General features: G+C 41.8%; 1 protein-coding gene across 2 annotated transcripts in view; it reads left to right on the plus strand.

The window, feature by feature from the left end:
* The window catches only part of LOC147210234 (plexin-A1-like), a 198,101-nt gene that overhangs the window by 80,169 nt on the left and 94,658 nt on the right, over positions 1 to 23,274 (plus strand). For both annotated transcript variants that reach the window (XM_086107232.1, XM_086107240.1), the window contains exon 4: positions 20,133 to 20,264. In XM_086107232.1, coding sequence (XP_085963358.1) covers positions 20,133 to 20,264 — 132 coding nt within the window. The remainder of the gene's footprint in view (positions 1 to 20,132; positions 20,265 to 23,274) is intronic.

Consider the following 23,274-nt stretch of genomic DNA (forward strand, 5'->3'; position numbering starts at 1 on the left):
GATAGGCAATTTACTGTAAATGCTTTAGGCGGGCACAATGTGTCTTCAGTGCTACTCGGGCGCCACAGAGGACCGCACTCTTCTTAACCATATGGATGACAAAAATGCTATTTTAGATGTGGACAAAATACAATACAATATACAGTACAATACAATACATCCTGATTTAAATAGCCCTTTCACAACAGCTGCAGCTATAACAAAGCGCTTTACAAAACTGCCCAAAGACGGCCGGGATAGGCTCCAGCACCACCCACGACCCTTGTGAGGATAAAGCGGACCGGAAAATGGATGGATGGATGGAAAAAATAAAATAATAAACACAACACAAAACATAAAAACACGGACAGTCGTGCAATCTTAACTTTTCCCTCATACACTTTGTTGTTTGTAGCAGTTCTCTCCTCTCCCATGTAAATCCGCTTCGATTCCAAGCGACGACTCTCAGTTCCAAAATACGCATCCGCACTCCGCGCCGACGCTCCTCTCACCTCATGAATAAATGCATTTGTGCAAAATATATACACTTATTTATTTTCCATAAAACTATAGCTGCGTTTGGCATTGTTTGGTAGGTGAGGGGGAGCATCTACTGTTGTATAGAATAGATAATACCTCATAATAAGGTGGAAAACCCACAGCTATTAGTCCGAAGCAGCAAATGTAAATCTTTGTTTTCATGGCTAAATTTAATTGTTCTGGCTTTTAATCAGGTGTGTTTAGTAGTCAGCAAATTATGGTATTTTTCACATTTGCCTTGTTTGCTAAGGGGCCGCTCAGCGAGTGGTCTGGGGCCACATATGGACCCGTGGGTGTCCAGTTGCCCATGGTTGCTTTAAGTCATGAAAAACAATATGCATTCTTTTTCTTTCTTTCTTTCTTTCTTTCTTTCTTTCTTTGACCTTTAAATTGACTACCTAGTGAAATGATGCCTCTGAACCAGTGGTTCTTAACCTGGGTTCGATCGAACCCCAGGGGTTCGGTGAATCAGTCTCAGGGGTTCGACGGAGACTCTGCCATGGAGGTTAAGACACGCCCGACTCAACATGTCAATTAGTTATGATACGCCCGCTTGGCCATCACTGGCTGCAGATGATCACATTGCTCGTCCAATCGGTGCTGTGGGAAATTTAGTTCGCTTCGTAGTCAACGTGTGACTGTCGTGATATTACGTCGTACAATTAAAAAAAAAGTATACTTGTCTCTTGAATTTTTTTTTCTGTTTTGAATAAATGCTTTTTTAAAAATATCTTGAATTTTGAAAAAATATTTTTTATTTATTTTTCATGAATGAAGGCTTCGGTGAATGTGCATATTAACTGGTTGGGTTCAGTACCTCGAAGAAGGTTAAGAACCACTGCTCTGAACTGTAGTTTCCTCTGCAACGTTTCCAGTCAAAGTCCTTGCCGTCTTGTTCTGTGATCAGCTACGAGTCCCGGTTTATTCCAGACACCTTTTTCCCCCCATTTAACCGACTCCGCTGCTGATCTCGCCCACCGATATAAAGTGAAGCTAATGGAGCGTTCCATAATCTTCTCCATCCATCTATCTATCGGTAATAAGATGTGCTATCAATCCAGAGCAGTTAAGGGCAAGTGATGGGAGAGAAGAGGGTGGGGCGGATGGGAGCACCTCAAGTCATTTTCCCTGCTCACAATTCCTCATAAGGATTGATAATAACCACTGGCTGGAGTGTAATCTTTGCCGTGATGAGACAGCTCACAGGCAGCCTTGACCCCTGTGACCCTGCCTCTGCTGATGATGTCATTTCCTCAAATAGGCCCTTTGTCTTTAATAAGTGGATGTGTGGGTTTTTGTGAGTTGGAGGTCAAAGCAATGATCTCATCTGTCTTTCAGTACAACTGATTGAATCCAATGAACGAAGTGTGATATGAGCAGGCTTCAAAGTTGGGCGGAGCCTTGAGCGCGTGTGTGTTAGCAGGAGGTTTCAGCTACTTCCAGGTTTTTGGTATTAATGAGCGCGCTCCTGCTGCGGGGAGTGCCAGCAGTGTTGGCCATGCTAGTTTTCGACTGCGGCGTTTTACCAAGGCAAACATACAGACGGCCTCCCTTCATCTCTCAGTACACAAGATGTTGTCTGCTTGCTTCATTGGCAAATATGTGCCTCAAGTAAATCTGAGGAGAAAAAAAATTAAAGGTGGCATCTCCAAATGTTATTATCATTATTCTCTGCATATAAAGCGCGCCAAACTGCATTCCCCTAAATACATTAGTTAGAGATGTATACTCTCTCATTGCCCTGAGTTGTTTCTAATATATTTACCGACATGAGTGGAGCGACTATTAGACGCAACACTCAGTATGATATACGAGTGCAGTTGTACAGACATGTTTAAGGATGATTCTGCAGATTTGCATGGATGCAAACATCGCTCAAGTGCTGTTAAGGTAAGAAAGTAAGGGAAGATAATTCAAGAAATAAAAATTATATGTATTATATATATATATATTTTTTTTTTAATGAGTCACTCTATGAGCTCCCAGTTTAACATTCAGCAATCCTAAACCAGTTATAAAGTTGTTGATTGAAAGATGATGTTGCCCTCTGGTTTGTGCACAGTTTATAACTCCAATGTACTCCACAATCCAACATGACTACAATTTGTTCAAATATTGAAAGAACGTCTTCGTTCTTCTAGCTAACCGTTGTAAAATAATACAACATACAACGAAAGCAAAACTACTCACCCTTGGAGAATTTGTGACCGAGGTAAGCCAGATACACCCTGAACTGGTTGCTAGCCAATTGCGGGGGCATTGATGTAGTACATTGCAATAAATTTTTGGTTGAATGGGTGTAGTCAAAAATGTCTTCGCTGTCGTAACCCTTTTGGTGGTGGGGGATATGTCCACCCTAGAAAAAAAATACAATAAATAAATACACTCACACAGAATGCATCAACAAAAAGCTGACAACTTGAGATGTCAGATGAGATTTGTTGAATGATGATGATGTGTTTTTATGCAAAAGTCACGGTTTCTCAACTTTTTATCTTTTTCCAGATTCCAAATTCCATTTGAATTTTCAGGTTTACAGGACACACACTCATAGTGGAGGTAACGAGTGACAACAAACACATTTTTTTCCTGCAGCAGCTGTGATTATTTAACGCGCAGAAAGATCTTTTGTTGTTTTATTTTTTTAACGTGTTTGCGCTCTTACCACTGGCGTCTGCACGGTGCCAGTGAAAGTGCTGGATGGTCACACCTCACTAATCATGACATCATGGTTTCCACTGGGTCCTTTCCATCTCATCCTTGTTCTGGCTTCTGCCCACTTCCCCCTGTCTCCACATTGGTCTGCTTGACTTGTGGTGTCATGAGGGTAAGATGAGGGGAAAAAAATAGACGCACACTCGCCTTCTTGTTTATACTTTTTGTTATGGTAAAAAGTGGAAAAAAGGTTCAGTAAAAGTGAGGGGTGGGGGGGGGGGGGGGTGATGGAGAGATTACAGTAAAGTCCTGAGAGCAGGATTGGTGTCTGCTGGTGCCTGGCACAGCACATTCTATGGGGCCCTCTCACAGCAACACGCATCCACATTCCTTCTAAGCTTACTGCACAAATTAAAGCTGACATGTTTTTGTAGTGTTTGCCGTGATGTGTGCACATATGCAGAGTTTAACAAGCCTATTTGTTTTCCGAGAAACTTGCATAAAGGTCTTATGACACAAAACTCAGGAAATAAACAATAGGATCAAAATCAGCTTTGGATAGTTTTACATATTTGCTGAGACTGTTCATGCCTAAGTCTTAAAGTGGTTTAAAGTTGTGTATAGTCCATTTAAAAAATGTGTCTGAATCCATCCATCCATCCATTTTCTGATACACTTACCCTTACAAGGGTCGTGCTGGAGCCTATCCCAGCTGTCGTTGGGCAGTAGGCGGGGTACACCCAAACTGGTTGCTAGCCAATCGCAGGGCACACATTGACGAACAACCATTCATGCTCATACACCCACCTAGGGACAATTTAGAGTGTTCCATGAACCTACCACGCATGTTTTAGGAACGTGGGGGGAAACCGGAGTACCCGGAGAAAACCCACGCAGGCACGGGGGAGAACATGCAAACTCCACACAGCAAGGCCGGAGCTGGAATCGAACCCTGCACCTCTGCACTGTGAGGCGGCCGTGCTAACCAGTCGACCACCGGTTTATATCTGGATCGGATGATTTTTATTTCATGCAACCACCTGAAGCAACACATTGAGGACTAAATTCAACACACCATTTTGTGTGTGAGTGTATTCAAGGCAGAATAGTGCTATACAAATACAATTCATTTCATTTTTGTATTCATACATTGCAGCTTGACAACTTGGGAACCCAATCGAATGTGAGCACACGTTGAAAGAAGATTGGGCATTTTTCACAAACATACTAAAGCTTGGATGCGTACGTATACAGCAGGCTCATTTTCTGGGAAACCGTCCAGTTATAATGTAATTTGTACAGTTTCAAGATAAATTGTAGTTTTTGGGTCGAACTGCTCACTTGTACTGCATTAACAAATGGGTTATCTCAGATTTAGTTTCCTGTTCGCTTCATCCTCTCAACGACTTGGCATTCCAACCACGAAAAAAAAAAATCCTTTTCTACTTGTTTACAATCTGGCACATTCAACGCTGCAGCTTTCAGTCACTAAGTACAGCGTGTCTTTGAAAATGTATATGTTTCGGAGCCTTACCTAAACATTTAACATTGGATCACAAATGTAAAGGAGCGAATGGGGGGTGGGGGGGGGGGGGGTTGGAAGACACACCAGTGTGACATTCACTGGATTTCACAGGAGTTGCAATATTTGACAAGAACTGTTGCAGGGAATATTTGTTCTTTTCATAGTATTCTCTATTCTTTCACCCAGTCAGTCCCATTGTTGGCATCTCTGCCGGTAACATACAGTAATAGTGGTACAGTAATCCGGGACACTGTTTAGATGTTCCAGTGAAGCTTTTAGGAGCCGTAATGTTTAGTTCTTTCAAAACATCATGTTGAAGCTAAAAGTGTTTCGCTATAATGGAGTTTATGGTGCTTTTATTGTTTTCGAAGCCTATTAACAGCGTGCTCAGAACACATTTAACTGCACTGAAAGCGAGTGACCGTGAACATTCTGCAGAGCTGCACATGGAAGAGGCAGCGACCAATAAAAAGCTGTCAAAAATGAGCAATGGTGTGTGTTCATTTCAGACAACCGCGCCACATCTGGCATTTGTGCACAACTCACAACAGAGTGCGGGAACAGTCTACTGTATCTCCTGTACAGAGCAAATATTCACTCCCTCATTCGGAATGGCTCTTGAATTCAGCTGTTTGCCTCCATTACGAATTAATCTCATGTTTCATGATGGGAAATTCAATTTGTGTCACCGCCACCTTGATCAATTTTATTCAGAGACAAAAAAGATGCAAACAGATGTGGAAGATCATCCAATAACAGGCCGCGCCCAGGAATGTGTCTGCCTAAAAAAAACATGGCCTAGTTTGTTTTATCGTGTCTAGGAAGAGTAAATGATAGATAGATCCTAATAGAATACCAATGCTATAAAAATCAGACATGAAATGAGATTTACCAAACCTGCGATGAATTGTGATGGCTTATTTTACACCTTGAAATGGCATGTCTGAAATTCCCATTCAAACCAGCTGAATGCCGGCAGAATGAGAGAGAGTCCTTAGGTAGACTTGATCTGTTCTGCTCGTGCAAACATTTTTTAAAAAACGCCACAGACATAAATTATGGTAATATATTGTATATTCAGCAGTACAATTGGAGCTTTGAAAAGCGTGAAGGGCTGACTCGGAGCCAGTCACAAGAAGGAGTCGTGTCATATTGCCAACGACAAAACTCTTTTCAACTCTGCATTTCTTTGGGTCTGGGCTATGTCAGCAGGCTGTGACAACTGGGTCCGACTTCTCCCAGAGCAGTTTTCCACATGTGCAGGCCCAAATTTTAAATGCAGGATGAGCAATAAAATTCAAATGCTCCGTGGTTGAAGAGTCAAACATCAAAAATCCAAAAATTAAAATCAAACAAATCTTGGCTTTCAGGCAAGCTATTATAAATGTCCCACTGAGCAACAAAGTTTCGCATGCGCCTCGACTATTTAGTTTGGGGAAAAATCCACATCCGCTACTTTCCCAAACAACCGCAAACCTTCGCCCACTACTTGGAATAGTTGCAAAGGATCACAATCTTCGTAGATCATGCGCGGCACGTCCACAAACAAGGCACGCAATCTGTTAGAGTGGACGTGCGATTTAGCGCCCGTTTTCTGCGATCTTTGTAAATCGGGACGATAGTCTGCACAACTGTTCTCTGCTCATGATTTCATTTACAATACAATGTTGTTTCTGCTGTGTTACAACATATTGGAATGGATGATTAGCAGGCAAAAATACGTAAATTTCCTTTGGGAGCGAAAATTAACACCAATTAGAAATAGCAAAAGAAGCTATCCAAGTTAGCATGAATCGCAATAGTTAAGCAGAATCAACCACTTGCTGGTCAACGCTAAACACTTGCATGACTGTCATTTTCAAAATTTAGCCTTGAAACAAATAAAGACTCACTGTTATTCCAAATTTGGCCAGAGTGTGAAGAGTAATAGTGAACACTATGTTAAAATTGTTACATGTATGAGGGAAAATCTATGCAGTTTAACCTGGACTCACCCCCACTCACCCATTTTCACCCTGGAGAACCCAAGAACCCTTTTCTTCTTTGGAAAATGACAAATTATACATTAAATGACTGCTATATGTTCACCGAACACCAAAATCTATGTTATTTTCAAATATTCAATGCTTTAATCCTAATTTAGGATTGACCCTTTGGGATTTAAGGGTAGCATTTGAGTAGCAGAATTTATAGGGGCCAAATTTGACCCCGTGGGTTCTCCAGGGGTTTAATATGCTTATATTTATAGTTTATATGTTATATTTATATTTATCTACATACTTTTTGTCTTCTACTTTCTCCCTTTGATAATTTTGCTGCTGCAAATTGGGAATTTCTCCATTGTGAGACAAATAAAGGTTTTCTTATCTTGTTATCTTCTCAAGAACATTACAGTACTGCAATAACGGTCCACCTTGAACTCCATCCCTTCATGTCCATTCCTGTGGTTTAGAGTTAGCCATTATCTACGACGATGTTGCAGTGAATACAAAAAAAAAAGAAAATAAACTGTTGCAGATGGCCGCAGTATAAACAGGAATCAATTTCCACAGAAACAGATTTTATGTTGCCCCCTAAACAAATGTGTCCTCTAATAGCTTGCCTCAGCTTCTCCATGAATTTGTTTCATAAAGATTTTTAGGTTGTTAAAGGTTGCTCACCCTCCTGTGCATTTGTAAAATCAAATAAATAAAGGAAGAAGTGGGCGCTTCGTCTGTAAGGTTAACGCTTTGGAAAACATTGTTGTGGTTCGAGTCTCTGGGACCATAAAACTTTACAGCAGAGTTGGAAAGTATTCTGGTTGTTAGTGTATTCACCATAGCTCAAGTGGAAACATTTTAACATGTAGGTGGGAAGTCAGTGGGTGATATTTTTGTGGAAGCTAAGAGACCAGCCTTCATTGCACTGTGGTGTGGCAGAATAATACTTTTCTTCCAATTATGACTTCTTGGGGACTTTTTTTTTTTTTTGAGATTATTAGAATATGTTGTAACATTTAGAACATGTAGACAGATAGAAATGGTGTCCTGTTCACTCTCTTGTTCCACATTTTTAAAATGTTATTTCATTTAACCTTTATTTAACCAGGAAATGTCGCATCGAGTGACAATAACTCTTCTTACAGGGAGCCCTGGCCAAGACAGGCAGCAGATAATAGCACAACAGACATGGGACAAAAAGCTACACACAAACAACTACACTATATTTGACACACTCCACGCAGTAGCGCTATAGACATATATACAGGTAAGTAAAATACATAACAGAAAAAAATGAAATAAAAAGGCATCGAGTTAAAAGCAGTTGCATCATCCCGTCACAACTTCTTTTAAAGTATTTGTTTAGTGCGAAGATGTAAAGAGTGATTCCAGATTTTACGTGGCTTGCAAGTTCATTCCAAACAATTGGAGCATATAATAAAAAAGCTGCTTTACCAAGTTCTATTCTTGTCAATGGTATGATTAATATATATATATATATACCATATATATTTTGTTCTGATGATTCAGGAAACTTGTCCTGTGAACAACGTTATGGCAAAGAAAGCAGATCCGAAATTGAAAGAGGACACTTACCCATCAGTGCTTTAACAATAAAAATCACTACATGGATCTTCCTTCGAAAGAAGAGGGTGACCATTGTATAGTTTTGTTTTTTTCCCCCATATTTTCTATATACATATCAGTGAAGGTGGTTCCTCTATCAGTAGGGTTGGCTGGAAGTGTTGACTGAATTCCTATTCTGGCATTAATGAAGTGCTGGTTGAAAATATCTCCTATTTTTTTGTTTACTTACTTCCCCATGGCTTCTTTTGATAAATTCAGGTGGAGAAGGAGGCGTCACATCACCTGAGGAGGATGTCATTGCCTTCCAATTTTTTTTGTTTATTTTTTTTAGGATCACTAACATTTTGATTTATTGGATTTGGATAATGCTCACTTTTTGTACTTTTCACATTTATCATGATTGTTTCTTTTCATTTTTATCCAAGCATCATTTCATTCTCCAAAGGCTTCTGCGAAAGAGTCATTAAACCAAGGGCCATGTTTATCAATTAAGGCTTAATTTTTTTTGGGGGGGGGGGCGGGTTTTATTTCTTTTTTTAAGACATTGACGGACAAATAAGTCTATCCCACACTTTCACCCCCAACTTTCTATGATGGTGCTTAATAAACACACATTCCAGGTTATGGCTACCCAGAGGGAGCCTTTTCGGAGAACAGACTTTTAGTCAGGGGGAGACAAAGGAGAAAGAACACACACACAGACACAGAACACACGGACGCAGTTTGGGTCAAGGGAGAAATGAAACAATGGTATTTTGAAAGCATTTACCATTTAATTAGCTATTTTAAGTACACGTTTCAAATTTCATGAAACCTCAAGAAATTTCAGGAGGACTGTCTTCACACATGAAGTGGTGCTGTAATGGAGATGATTTTAACGTACAGTCCAGTGTGTACACATTTCTACACAACACTCCATTGTGTAGTCAAGTGTCTCATGGCAAGCCGTCTTTGTTTTGGGGGATGGGGGACAACGGACTCCCTCGGTGTGTTTAAAGTTAAATTCCTGTGTGTGTTGGCAGCAACTGTTCTGTCAAAGCATATTCCGCCAGAGGCCACAAAAATCGCTTCTTGTCCTTTCTCTAGCCTTTCCTTGGACTTTCTCTCCACACATTCCTTTTGTCCTCACAAACGTTTCTCTTTCACAGCTAATCACTTTTCACTTCCCAGCATCAGTCTTCTTTAACACCCTCTTTGCAAGATGTGTGTGTTGATCATTTTGGAAATTGAGTGTTCAGCAGTAAGTTATGTGGGACGAGAATGACAATTTTAATACAAAACAGTGATTGTGCTTTTGCTTTTGGAAGCTCTATTTGTGGTTTTGTGATAGATAATAATAGCTTTAGAAAGTGTGTTGCAAGAATCACTGGAGGTTTAAGCATTCAGAGAAAAAAGCATTCAGAGAACATATCCCACTGCATTTTTTTATCAATTACCTTCCAAATCTTACAACAACGGCGGCCAGGTGGTCCAGTGGTTAGCGCGTTGACCTCACAGTGCAGAGGTACAGGGTTCGATTCCAGCTCCGGCCTCTGTGTGTGGAGTTTACATGTTCTCCCCGTGCCTGCGTGGGTTTTCTCCGGGTACTCCGGTTTCCCCTCACATTCCAAAAATATGCATGGCAGGTTAATGGAACACTCTAAATTGTCCTTAGGTAGGATTGTGAGAGGGGAGGTCAAGTAGGTTTGAGTTTCAGCGTGGGTGGTTATTCGTCTGTGTGCGCCCTGCGATTGACTTTCTTTTCTGCTGTGCTGTCATTTATCTTCGACATTTGTCTCAGGAGTTACAGGTGGTGAATAACTACAGCTGTACATGTAGATGCTCAGGCATTTACACCCGTCCTACAGTTTGTCTGTGCAGTCTGCCATCCTACTGCGGATATGTAATTACAAGGGGGATATGATAAGACTTTTTTTTTTTTTTAATACTCCTATGCTGTGGGAGCTCACAGCTAATTATAGAGTCAGCCGAGCTTCAAATTGCCATTTAAACAGCCATACGGTGGAAGACAATAACAAACTCCCTTGGTGGTGTCATTGCTGTGCAGTAAGTGTGACCGCAAAGACGTCTCACAGTACTCGAAAGAGGCATAAGAACTAACATTTGCACGTGTGTGTCTGCATCTAAAACATATTTACAGTTCATTGTGTCTATCGGGCAGCATGGTGGCAGACTGGTTAGCACGTCCGCCTCACACTGCAGAGGTCATGGGATCGATTCTGGCCCCTGGCCTCCCTGTGAGCAGTTTGCATGTTTTCCCCTTGCCTGTGTGGGTTTTCTCCGGGTATGCGGGTTTCCTATCACATTCCCAAAAATGACAGGTAGCTTAACGGATCTCTCTAAATTGTGCTTTGGTGTGATGGTGAGTCTGGAGTTTGTCTCTGAATGTGTGCTTTTGCAGGGATTCGATAAAGTAAGCACCTGTACAAATGAACTGCTCATGCTGGAGCCTATGCCAGCCATCTTCGGGCAGTAGGCGGGGGACACCCTGAACTGGTTGCCAGCCAATCACATACAACTATCGTTGTGGGTGTGTGTGTGCGTTTGTGTGCGCATTGCTGCCTTCATCTTCTGGCCTTTGACGCGAGGCTGTGCAAAATGTGTCCCCCTCATCTGTCTCTTGCCCTGTCCTGCGCAGCCAAGAATAAATAACAGTGGCAATTTGCCCGAAAACGACAGGCAGAGACATTCATCATTCACTCAGTGAATGTTCAAACCGTCGGCCGCATCACGACATTGTTTTCTTGATCTTTGGGTCATTTGGATCAGGTAGTGATCATTTTGAAGCGGAGCATCTTTATTAATGGCTCGTCGTCCTCTGGAGCGGGGCCCTTGTTTACTGACACGCGCATTAATTGCTGAGTCAACACTGCGGTCATGACTGCATTTTATCAACACTCACACACACTGAAGAAGCATCATTCCATTCTCCTAGTTGCTGTCATCAACTGCATCTAATGGGACAGTATTGGCGGAGTGTGTGTGTGTTTTTTTCTTTTCCTTTTATACCTTCTCTTGTCGCCTTGTCGACAGCTGTCCGCTAGCCCTGGAGGGCCGCACCTTTCTGCTCTTGACAAATTGAACTCGTTTAGTTGTACTTTCACTACTCACTGCAGGGCAAAGACGGAAAAACACACACACACACACACACACAGACGCGCACACGCGCACATAGGGAGTGCACAAGCTGCTACACTGCGCTATACACGTCCAGTGTGTTCTGCTTGGCTGCTCATGTGTGTCAGCAAAGGTGGTGCATCAAAGGATGCAAAAGAGCAAGTGACAAGTCGAGGTAGGGAGAAACGTGCAGGAAGAGAGAACGGAAGTAGATTACACAAAAAGCGTCAGAGAGATGACCATTTTCTCCTCATCCCACCTCTGTCAGGATAACGCCATTATGGCAACACTTTGAAAACAATAGCTTCGGGCTTTTGGGTGTATTTTGGTGCAGGTGTGCATCATGTCATTCACTTTGCGTTATCCTTGAACTTTTCTGCCTGACACGTGACACTGTAGGACGTTTTCATTGTTGAGTGTATCCCTTTTAGTGCTCTTGATATAGCCGACACGTCTAACGCACCGGTCCCCAACCCTCTGGCCGCGGACTGGTACCGGTCCGTGTGACATTTGATACCGGGCCGCACAGAAAGAATGAATAACTTACATTACTTCCGTTTTATTCATTTCGGAATCTGAAAGGTGTTTTATTTTGAAAAATTACCAGATTCTCTGTTCCATCCGTCTACAGTATGTCACTCTTGACGCAGGTGACGGCGCACTTCTCGGTCACGTGATAGGTTACCGCTAAAATGAAACCAAGGAGCTAGCATAATGAGTACAAAACAAACGGAAACTTTGGAAAGTTTCTTTGGGAAGGGGAAAAGGCCCAGCCAGGAGACAGAAGAGGAGCCTATGACTTCCAAGATAAAGAAGGTGACATTTAATAAGACAGCATAAGGAGTCCTACTTAAGATACACATTTATCTCAATGAGAGATTCTCACGCACCAAGCCCAGTCTGCATATTATACGGTGATGGTGAGTCGTATTTTTCATGCACTTTGTATTTGCCGTGTATCTTATTTTGAAGGCAGATTTAAACGTTCGCATAGGGACCAGAGAGTGTTGCGGCCAGATAGGACGTTCCTCATGTCATGATTCGTGTTTATCATTATATTTCGAAAATACCACACTTTTCATGCAAGTCATATGATATTATTTTGTTGTATTTATCCGTCACACCGGATTCAGAGCGGTCCCTAAGAATATTGTCTGACATTAAACCGGTCCATGGGGCAAAAAAGGTTGGGGACCGCTGGTCTAACATATAGACGCCTATGTGTGCATCTGTGTTTAAAACATTTTTTTTCGGCTAAAATGGCAATTGCTTTTCTAGATGTACAGTCTACTTAAAAATGTATACCTGAATGCAGATGATTTTATTTTGCGCGACAACGTGACGAAGTAAAATTGATTCAATTCAACAAAAAAAAAAACATTTTCAGTGTACTGCTATGCAATTATGTTTTTTTTCTTTAGTCCTTTTGATATCTCCGCTCATGAAAAATGCAAACAGGACCCTGTAATATACTGTATACCCATATAGATTTTTTCCAGAAGATCTCCGGCCAAAGTTCCACACAATTAAATGACATTTTGCAGCAGCGTGTGGCTGTCATTAGACACACAGTGGCCCCGATACCGCAGGATCTGTCCCAGAGAAGAATATGCAGCCGATGTTTCAGCGCACAGTATGCCCTACTTGTATCCCAGTGTGGCACTGTGAGGCGAAAGTAACAGGAGGCTCAAAAAATGGCTTCGTGACTACAGTCTTCAATTTCTAACATGTGACAGTTCCACTTGATTTCGATGCAAATCTGCCAATGTCAAGATGTGAGTGAGCATCCTGCTTTGGCACTTGATTAAGTGGCATGTTGTGCAACTGTGGTCTCTTTTCCGGAGCCCCCAAAGCCTCCTCTACTCGGTTGTAAACGGATAAATCTTGTGAAATGATAATAAACAAATTAACATCTAGCACAATGAGGAAGTTTTGTAGTGCAAAACTGGGAACGATTAAGTGGAGGAAATGAATGAGGAGATGTCGTTTAGCAGCATCTCAATAGCACGGACATCAAAGCAACTTTTCCATTTTTTTTAACCATTACAAACATAATAACCCAGATTTCTGCAGCCTATTCAAATACAAGGAGAAGACAAATCAAAACATTCTATTAGGCCCAGTTTCTAAATTTCCACCAAAGTTTTTGCCGGGTTAATTTTTTTTTTTTCCTCTCAGCATTGAGTCACAGGACAAGAGTTGCCTGTCACTACAGCATCCTAAATGCAACTTCAGTCAGGGGACTTTTGGATGATTATCACTGTGCACCTGAGTTGAATAGCAGAGTATCCACTCTGTTCGTCTCCTCTGGTTGTAAACTGCCATCCAGTGCATCATAGTTCAGGGAATACAGAAGGAGCTGATGACTTCAGCTCCTCAAAGTTTATCTGACACACTTTAGCAGCAGATGAGTCAGGCACGCGACTGAACGAGTGGCAGTGGCAGTGTAATTGTAGCTGCCATCAAATTCTAAAGCAGTGATGGCCCAAGTTTTTCTGGGATCCTAAACAACTTTTCACAACATATATATGTATACATATATATATATATATATATATATATATATATATATATATGTATACATATATATATATACTTATATATATATAGTATATTTGGAATACTACGTAACAGGGCTTTGATATCGAAAACTGAGACGCTGTCACTTTCAAACTGAAGCTAAACTTGTGCACTCATTTCCAGTCAGGAGGCCTAATTACAGAACCTTTTGCAGCTACAGTTTATCTCTTTTCATTTTTCCCACCCCAAATGTTATTGGCCACAAGCTCAAAGATTTATTTTCAGCAAAGCCACATATTAACTTTTGGTAAGAACGTATTAATGGCATGTTGTCATGGACCAGCTGTTTTCCTGTCATTCTTTTGAGTGGTATAATACGTGTGCGTTTGGATGCGTGTGTGCATGCTTGTGTGTGTGTGTGTCACCGTAGGCTATCTTCCTGTTGTGAGAGCAACGGTGCAGCAGAGGAACAATGATTAATTTCACTACAAGTCACTTGTATAGCTAGTGTGTGTGTGTGTGTGTGTGTGTGTGTCTAACCCTGACTGGAGGGCGTCCAAAGTATCACTGCACACCTGCGACATGTCTGCACACACACACACACACACACACACTGTTATTTGGTCACAAATCTCTTTCATTCTCTTGATTCCAGCTTTCTGCATCCCCCTATCCCGGCAGTAGGCTGGGGACACCCTGAATAGCACTTGTCACGGTTGGACTGGAGCCCATCCCCAGCTAACTTTGGACGAGTGGCAGGTTACACCTGTGACTCGTCGGCATTCGATTGCAGTTCACATACAGACAAACAAGCAGCCACACTCGCATGCACACAATTTAGAGCTGGGGCATCCAACTAATTTTTGTCGCAGGCCGCATTGTTGTTACATTTTCCCTCAGAGGGTCATTATGACTGTGAAACCATATAAATGTTTAATTGCCATGATACACGACGTGTGCGTGCATGTTCTGAGTTTATACTAACAAATGCCTATAGACATGAGAAATAAAAAGATTAGATTAGACCAAAATCAATTTCAATAAAGATCACACGACCACACGCACACTTACACACACACACACACACACATGCACATTTGCACACATATATTGAGCAGATTTCATTAAGCAAATGCCTCCCTCTGTTCGCTCCATCATCAAGGAGCTACTTGAACATTTTGGACCCTGCATCATTATTCTTCCTCACCGGAAAGTTTTAACATTGCAACTGCTAACAAGGTTAACAAGTACTGTGGCTCCTATATTACCTCTCCCACTTTTCCCTCTTCGCCATGACTTTCACTCCATTGCCCCTTTCTACCCTTTCTTCATCCAGCCACGTAGTTAAGTGCAAAGACAGAAGCCTGACGGAAGTGTATGACTCAGGGAAAACAAAGATTTTGAAAATGAAGGGGAGGTCAGTGACACCACACGAGAGGCAATGGGGAGGCGATTGATAATGTTGGATATGAAATAGGTACATTAAGAATTATTTTAATTAACATGAAAGGCAGAAAGGACAGCTCAATAAAGTGAGCATGGATGAGCAGAATGGAGTTAAGCACCGTTAATCAAAAACATTTGTTACTGTTACCTGTTTTGCTTGCGAACACCTCACATTTATCCATCCATCCATTTTCTGAACCGCTTTATCCTCACAAGGGTCGCGGGGGGAGCTGGAGACTATCCCAGCTGTCTTCGGGCAGTAGGCGGGGGACACCCTGCACCTTTTTGCATAAGGGTATGTGTCGCTTCCAAGTAAAGGAAGGCACACCTCATGATTGAAAATGGAAAAAAAAAATTATAGCAGGTTCAAGAATAGGACACAGCTGGAGGGATGCTTTAAAAAATAACATGACCTCATACAAGATATTAGCATCAGGGAAAATGATAAATAAATCCATCCATCCATTTTCCGAACCGCTTATCCTCACAAGAGTCGCGGGGGGGTGCTGGAGCCTATCCCGGCAGTAGGCTGGGGACACCCTGAACCGATTGCCAGCCAATCGCAGGGCACACAGAGACGAACAACCATCCGCGCTCACACTCAAACCTAGGGACAATTTGGAGTGTTCAATCAGCCTGCCGTGCATGTTTTTGGAATGTGGGAGGAAACCGGAGTACCCGGAGAAAACCCACGCAGGCCCACTCCACACAGGGAGGCCGGAGCCGGGATCGAACCCACGACCTCTGCACTGTGAGATTGACGCGCTAACCACTGGCCCACCGGGCCGCACACCTCACATTTAGTACTTACTAAATCCTTACTTCCCTTCTTTCACCTTATCGCCATGGACACAGCGATGCCACTTCAACACGTGCCCCGTATGCTTCCTTGTCTTCATCGTCGACAAGGTTTTAGCTGTGCGAGATTTCGCTAGTTCTGTATAATGCCTTTCATTATGTGTGCATGCCAGTATGTTATCTGTAATTTCTCAAGATTGTGTGAACTAAACAAAGTTTTGGTAGGTTACAGTGTCCTTTGTTTTGTCAGGGGAATTCATGGCACAGAGCAGCTTGGGCATAGTTCAGATGAGGAAACATTTCGTTTCCAAAGTTAAGACTGTTTTTAAAAACACATCATTACCTTTAGTTGGAAAAGCAAAATAAAAGGATCTCCTCATACCGTTTTCTCAAACAGCTATGGTAGGTTTTAATACACAAATTAATGTACACTATGAAGTAGAAAGCCGATGTAGTTTGGGCGTTAGACTTCTTTCTTCTACTTTCAAATTATGATACCTTTTATTGAACCCCAGAGGGGAATTCCGGTGTTTGAAAGTCACTCCACAGCAGATTGCTAAAAAAAATAAGGGGGAGGGGGTGGGGGGGGGGGGGGGAGAAGAACAGTACTTCCAGAGTAAGCAACTGGTTAATGTAGTGACTCGCCTCAAAGTTGAAATCCATGCTCTGACTTTCCTGCATGGAGTTTGCATGTTCTCCTTCTACTTCCCATGCATTCCAAACACCTCCATGTGTCATTAATTGGAGACTCTAAAATAAGATTGTGAATGCCAATGGTCACTAATCTTGTTGTTTGTCTCTCTGTGCCCTTCAGAGGTATCAAACCAGGTCGAGAAAGTAAAAATCCTGCCACTGTTAGGCTGTAGCCACAGGTGCAGCTGCACCCAGGGAGCTCATTTACCTTCAGGGTGAGTGGAAGCACCTGTGGCTAAAGCCAACCTGCGGCAGGGTTTTCACTTTCTGGATTTGGATTTGAAACCTCCGGTGCCCCGTATGTTGTACCTCGCCTTTTGCCCAAAGTCAGCTGGGCTAGGCTCCAAGACACCTTAGAATGGATGGACAAAGTCCTTTTCTCACAAAATTGCAACCATAGTCAAAGTCACATTGCTGACAGCAGTTCAAGTTCAATCAGACTGTAGTGTTTACTTTTCGTCATATTTCGTGCTAAATTTTCACCGTCGCATGAATCAAACTCCTGCAGGTATTTCTGCCAGATTAAGAAGTCTGCTGCACAGCTGACGCCAACCCTGTCAGGCTGGATTTGGTTGCCTTTGATAATGGCCCCCCCAAAATAGAATGCTCGAAAGATCCACATATCATTTGTAGTCTCGCTTTGGCTGCGAGCAGAAAAAAAATAAGCTGCTCTCTTGGTGACACACAGCATGACTCGTATGTGAGTGAGGAGACACTTCTCACGCAGCCGCTTGAATGTGTTACCACAAACATGAAGAAGAAAATTCGGCGCCACACATGTAAGCAGTGCGTCTCATGCATTTGAACTGATGGGCAGCTGCCACGTTCTCTCATTATTTACTTTTTCCCTCTGCCATATCATTATTGCAAACTTTATGTACTGTACCATGGTTGGGTGATTAAGGATAGAGATAGAAATGTGTTTCATGGATGGGAAGAATAGTTTAAGTAGCGGTGGCTGGGGAGTTTTTCACCAGGTTGTCCAATAGAATTATAGAAGGCGAGAAGATGCCAGAGGAATGGAGGAAATGTGTGCTGGTCCCCATTTTCAGGAAAAAGAATGATGTGCAGGATTGCGAGAACTATTGTGGTGAAATTATGGGAAGGAGGAATGGAAGAGGACACGACAGAGGAGAGTAGTTGTGAACAACAGAATACTTTCATGCCTAGGAAGAGTACTAGAGATGCATTATTAGCCTCAAGGCTGTTGATGGACAAGTTCAGAGAAGGTTCAGAAGAAGTTGTGTCTGTCAATCCAGCCTATGAGAATTCAGAGAAGAGCCGGGTCACTGAATGAGGAGGTCAGGAGCGGCAGAGAAGTAGCTTAAAATAGTTCAGGACATGTACAGTATGGGGGTGCAAGAACAGTGGTGAAGTGTTCTGTCGGTATGACAGAGGTTTAAGGTGGATCCATCAGGGATCTGCTCTAAGGCCCTTCTTCTTTTCACTTGGATTGGATAGGTTGACAGATGAGGTTAAACTGGAATATCCATTGGCTGTAATGTTTACAGATGACACTGTGATCTGCCGTGATGGGGAGCAGGTTGGAGGAACATTTAACAAGGTGGAGGTGTGCGCTGGAAAGGAGAGGAATGAAGATAAACAGATCTAAGCGTTTTTGTGATTTTACTCTCAAGTATTCTGGCTTCATTTCACATCCCATCAACATGCATGTTAGGTTCAATGAAGATTCAATATTTTCTATAGGTGGGAATGGCATTGTGAAAGTGAGTAGTTCTTTTTTTTCTCTCTGTGCCATCTGATTGAAAGGCAACCAATCCCAGGTGCAAGCTTCCTCCTGGCCAGTGTCAGCCGTGCTCCACCTCACCCACAACCCTAAAAAAACGCAAGCATTCTTGAGTGAATATCAACGACAATATACCGTTTGATGGAAATGGAGCCTCCCAACTCGACTTTGCAGGTCGCAGGAGGGGAGCAGAAATCTGCAGGCTATTTGAAGACATGAGAGAGTATACGCTCACCTGTGCCACTCTGCATCCCTTTCGTGCCAAGTGACCTGAATCCTGCTCCAACTGCCCTCTGCTCCGAGCTATCGGGCAACTCGTCTGTCGCCGTTCACATTCCCACATAATTGTGGACTCTAATCTTCACAAATGCTAATGGCATTCATTAGCATTTTCCAACTCAGTGTGTGAGTGGGGGGGGGGGGGGGCATCATTTTACACTGTGAGGAATATAACCTGAAATGCAAAAGTATCATATTACTTTTTTTTTTCCTTTATACGTGGTCACACTTTAATGTTTGTGGATTCTTCCAAAAAACATGTCAAATCACCGTCACCGCAATGGGCAATTTAGAGTCTTTGGTTATCCTAGATGTTTCCATAGTGGCCTTCTTAAAATTGTCTGAAAGTCAGGTTAACTTCTGTGAGCATCGTTCCTCGCGTTCTTTTAAGTTGATTTTTTTTTTTTTTTTTTTAAGAACCGAGGTGAAGTGAGTAATCATCCTTGTTCAAGCCGCTCCCCATGCAAAGCGTTTGATTCCATTTTGTTGTAAACTCAGAGGCAAATACCAGACATTTTGCTTTGTAGAGTAAAATCTTGAGATTATTTTGATAAAATATCCCGCTGGGAACCTTAACAAAGCTGATCTTTCAATGCACTTGCCTTTTATGCAAAGTGGATTTCTGCTCCTTTGAAACACGCTCACCCACTGTGTTGACAGGCCTAACCTTCTATTCCAAAAAAATAAAATATTAAGGCAACTCTGTTGGTGACTTGACAGATTTAAAAAAGTACACATGTTTGAGACCAGGAAAGGCAAAAACTGGAAGATATGAGTGTAGAGGAAAATTATAAAGTTTTGTCAGACTTTGGGGAAAGTTTAGACACGGGAGTTAAGCTAATGTATTTAGGTGTCGCGATGTTTGCCGTATTTGTGAATATGAATTTGGATCGGATGTTTTGGCAAACATTAGCCGCACTTTTAACACTTTATTTAGACCAACACTCGCTGAAATGTTTTTCTTTCAAACTTCATCACTGTTTTTGATTGAATTTTAATGTGTTTGTTGTTTATTTTAGAATTATAAAAGGATGTACAGTATATACGCAGTTATAGTATGTGACACAGTGACACATTTCTGCATGTGTGAAATTAGGCATGGAAATGTCGGCAATTATGCCACTTGGCGCGTTGGGATTTTTTTTTTTTTTTTTCAAACAAACGCACCAGATGCAAATCTTTGCTCAATTATTGTTGAACAAGTGGACTGGCATCTTAAAATGAAAAATTACATCTTATCATTTTTTTTCTCCTTGACTTCTCTTAGATCCTCGTCAACTCCGTTTCCCAGCCGGCTTCGCTGTACGAAAACGTCGTCGTGAGTGATGGCAGCCCCATCCTGAAAGATTTGCTCTTCAGCCCAGATTACCAATACTTGTACACCCTCACCAATCAACAGGTAAAGTGTGAACCTACACACACACTCTGAAAGAATCAGCACCCACCCGAGGTTATTATTATTCTGAATACGGTTGACAACACGGAAGAAGTCCAGCGACGCATATGATACAAGGATGCACCTGTTCATAAACAATGTCAAACACGCAGCAAGAATGAGTGGCATCCACAACAAATAGAAGGAGAATATAGACCAGGGGTGTCAAACTCACTTTTGTCGCGGGCCAGATTTTAGTAAGTTTCCCTTGGGGGGCCGTTATGACTGAAACCATATAAAAAAGTAAAGAATAATGGTTTATTCACCTATTGTTTAAGATACTGTAATAACAAGAAAATACTTACCGTTTCACTCTTATTTATTACAAATGAGAATTAGAAATTCTGGTAGCAATTTTAGGAAGCAACATGAAAGTTGAAACAGCTTTGATTTGCTTTCACGGGCCACATAAAATGATGTGGCTGGCCAGATCTGGCCCCCGGGCCTTAAGTTTGACCTCTGTAATATAGACATATCATTGGAAGCAACCAGTCAAGCTAATTATGCAAAGACAAAAAAGAAATGTCAGAAACAGAGTAGAAATCAGCACATAATACGATCCTTTTGAGCATGCCGTACCCACATATAGTCATTGGAGTATCATTTTTATCATTAACCTTAGCCAAAAAGCCTCAACTGCCTTCAAAGTCCGCCCCTCTTAAAAGACAACAATGCATGTCAGTGCGCAATGTTTAACAGTTTACATCCTGTACTCTGATATAATTCTTGTCAAGGGTGTTTGGAAACTTCAGATAGCCCAAAAAACATTTTCTGCTTCAGCTTTGTCTTTTCAGGACTGATTTTCACCACTACTGTTTAGAGTTGTTATGTTCTTAAAAATCTCAAGAACAGACACAGACACGCACACAAATCCAACACCTCATTTTAATTTAGTTTTAATCTCACTCACTAGAAAGGGAAAATAACACCGGTCTCATTCAAAGTGTTATTTCTGGGATTTGCTTTATTTCTCCTGCTTCCAAACAAGCTTTAAAATATAGTCCTCTTTTCTATGTGCTGTACGTTAACATGATGCTTAATAATTTAGGGCTTAAAATGTTGACAATTAAACAATGAACTGAGCTATCAGGTGGCAAAGGTCAGCTGGTCCATATATGGAGGCATTGTGCCAAAGGTTTCCGAAATATCGAGAAATGTCTGTTGCACATATAAACGTTCAGTGTTATTGACTCCACGATTTCCTTTCTTCTCTTTTCTTGTACTTTAGAAAACAATGTGAGGATTATTTATAAACTAGCTCTTCTCTGGCTGCCGCCATATTGTTCGTTCAAACAAAACAAATAATAATAATAATAACAAAACAGAAAGCAAATGGATTCACAAAATGTCCTGGCAATCGCAGCATTCAAATTAGTCAATGAAATCAGTCAGTACTGGTATTCAGTGATCAAGTCATCAGGGCCGACACCCTGACAAAACGTCTCATCCCACTGTCCATCTGTGTCTCCAACCCAATTATATAAACACTTCATTTCTTGTCAAAGCCACATGGAGCAGATTCTGTGGAGGCAGCGGTCATGAGGCTTTGCCGTCGACAGACAACTTGTAGATGGTCATTTTAATTAAGTTCTTATTGATGAGCCAGCGCTTTTGTGCTACGCTGTCCAAAAAACAAGGGGCCTCTTCTTAAACCATCAGTTGGAAACAGTGGAAAATTTCTCTTAAAAGAAATGGCTGTATTTTCTGTTCAATTTTATGTCCTGACATTCATATCCGAGACTGGAACAAAAAAGCTTTTTCACACAAGAATGTGTGTCACTGAGCTCAAACAGATTATTATGTGATAAGAGTGAACATCCATTCAGAATGGTATATCCAGTGGTCCGAACAAAATACGGAACTTGCTAAGGGACATCAAATGCACGCAAATACTTTGTTGTTTTTTTTATTCCTTCATATTTCACCATTAATGTTAAAATAAATAGAGCAATCATTGACAGAAACCCTTCATTTTCTTTTGTGAGGTGTGAACAAAGGGCTGATGTAGAAACGTGCGGCAGCTCAAGCGTATCACAGCATTATTATCACGACGTAGCACATAAAATTATTACGTATGACCCTACACCTTGCTCTACTTTTCATCACCTTCTCATTCCTTACCTGCAACGACTCTTATCTCATAACAGCTAATGACCGCACCGTGATAACCTTGAGTGAGACATTCCCGGGCCCGTAGACAGAACTGCCTCGTGAGTGCCGTGTAATTTACCAAAGATTAGACATAATTGACTTCCATGTGTCTGCATGAGCACAGCGAATAAGTCGAGTGTAATTGATACAAATGGACAGTGTTGGTCTGACTGGGGAATTAAGCCTGTCCATCAAGGGCGGCAGGACCCAGAGGGAGGCTTAGACTGTACCAAAGACGAGAGGTTCGAATATATATAGCGTACAAAGAGAAGGCTACACACATGCAACAAGAGGAGAATCACCTTTATTGGCCACATATATAGAACACACAAGGAATTTGTCTCTGGTACTACAGGCTACCGTAGTACTGCAAAACCAAGCAACTACTATAAACAAGGACATGGCAGACAAGTATTGAAAGACTTTCCGTAATGTAAAAGTACCAATGTGCAGTAGTACCATCCAATGAGAAGCTGTGTGACAATGTGCAGAGTATCGAGCGGAGATAAAGTGATCAGTGGTGCAATGCAATACTATGACGGTTGTGCACCATTTTTGTAAGTGACCAGTAGCAGTAATTGTAGTACAAGTTTAGGTGCGCAACTATACAGAAAGTCCTTGAGCGCTTTAAAGTGTTTGGTGCTGTGGAATATTGATCATCGACAATTGTTCAAATCATTGCAGTAATAATGTTGCACAGGGGTGTGCAAAAATGCAAAGCGCCACGACAGATTTGAGTTACTGTTTAGGGAGTTAATGGCGAGAGGGAAGAAGCTGTTTGAGTGTCTGCTGGTTTTGATGTGCATGAATCGGTAGCGCTTGC

This window comes from Hippocampus guttulatus, chromosome 1 (genome assembly GCF_054856545.1).
Source record: "Hippocampus guttulatus isolate MCC_2025c chromosome 1, RoL_Hgut_1.0, whole genome shotgun sequence".
In the NCBI taxonomy this organism is placed as follows: domain Eukaryota; kingdom Metazoa; phylum Chordata; class Actinopteri; order Syngnathiformes; family Syngnathidae; genus Hippocampus; species Hippocampus guttulatus.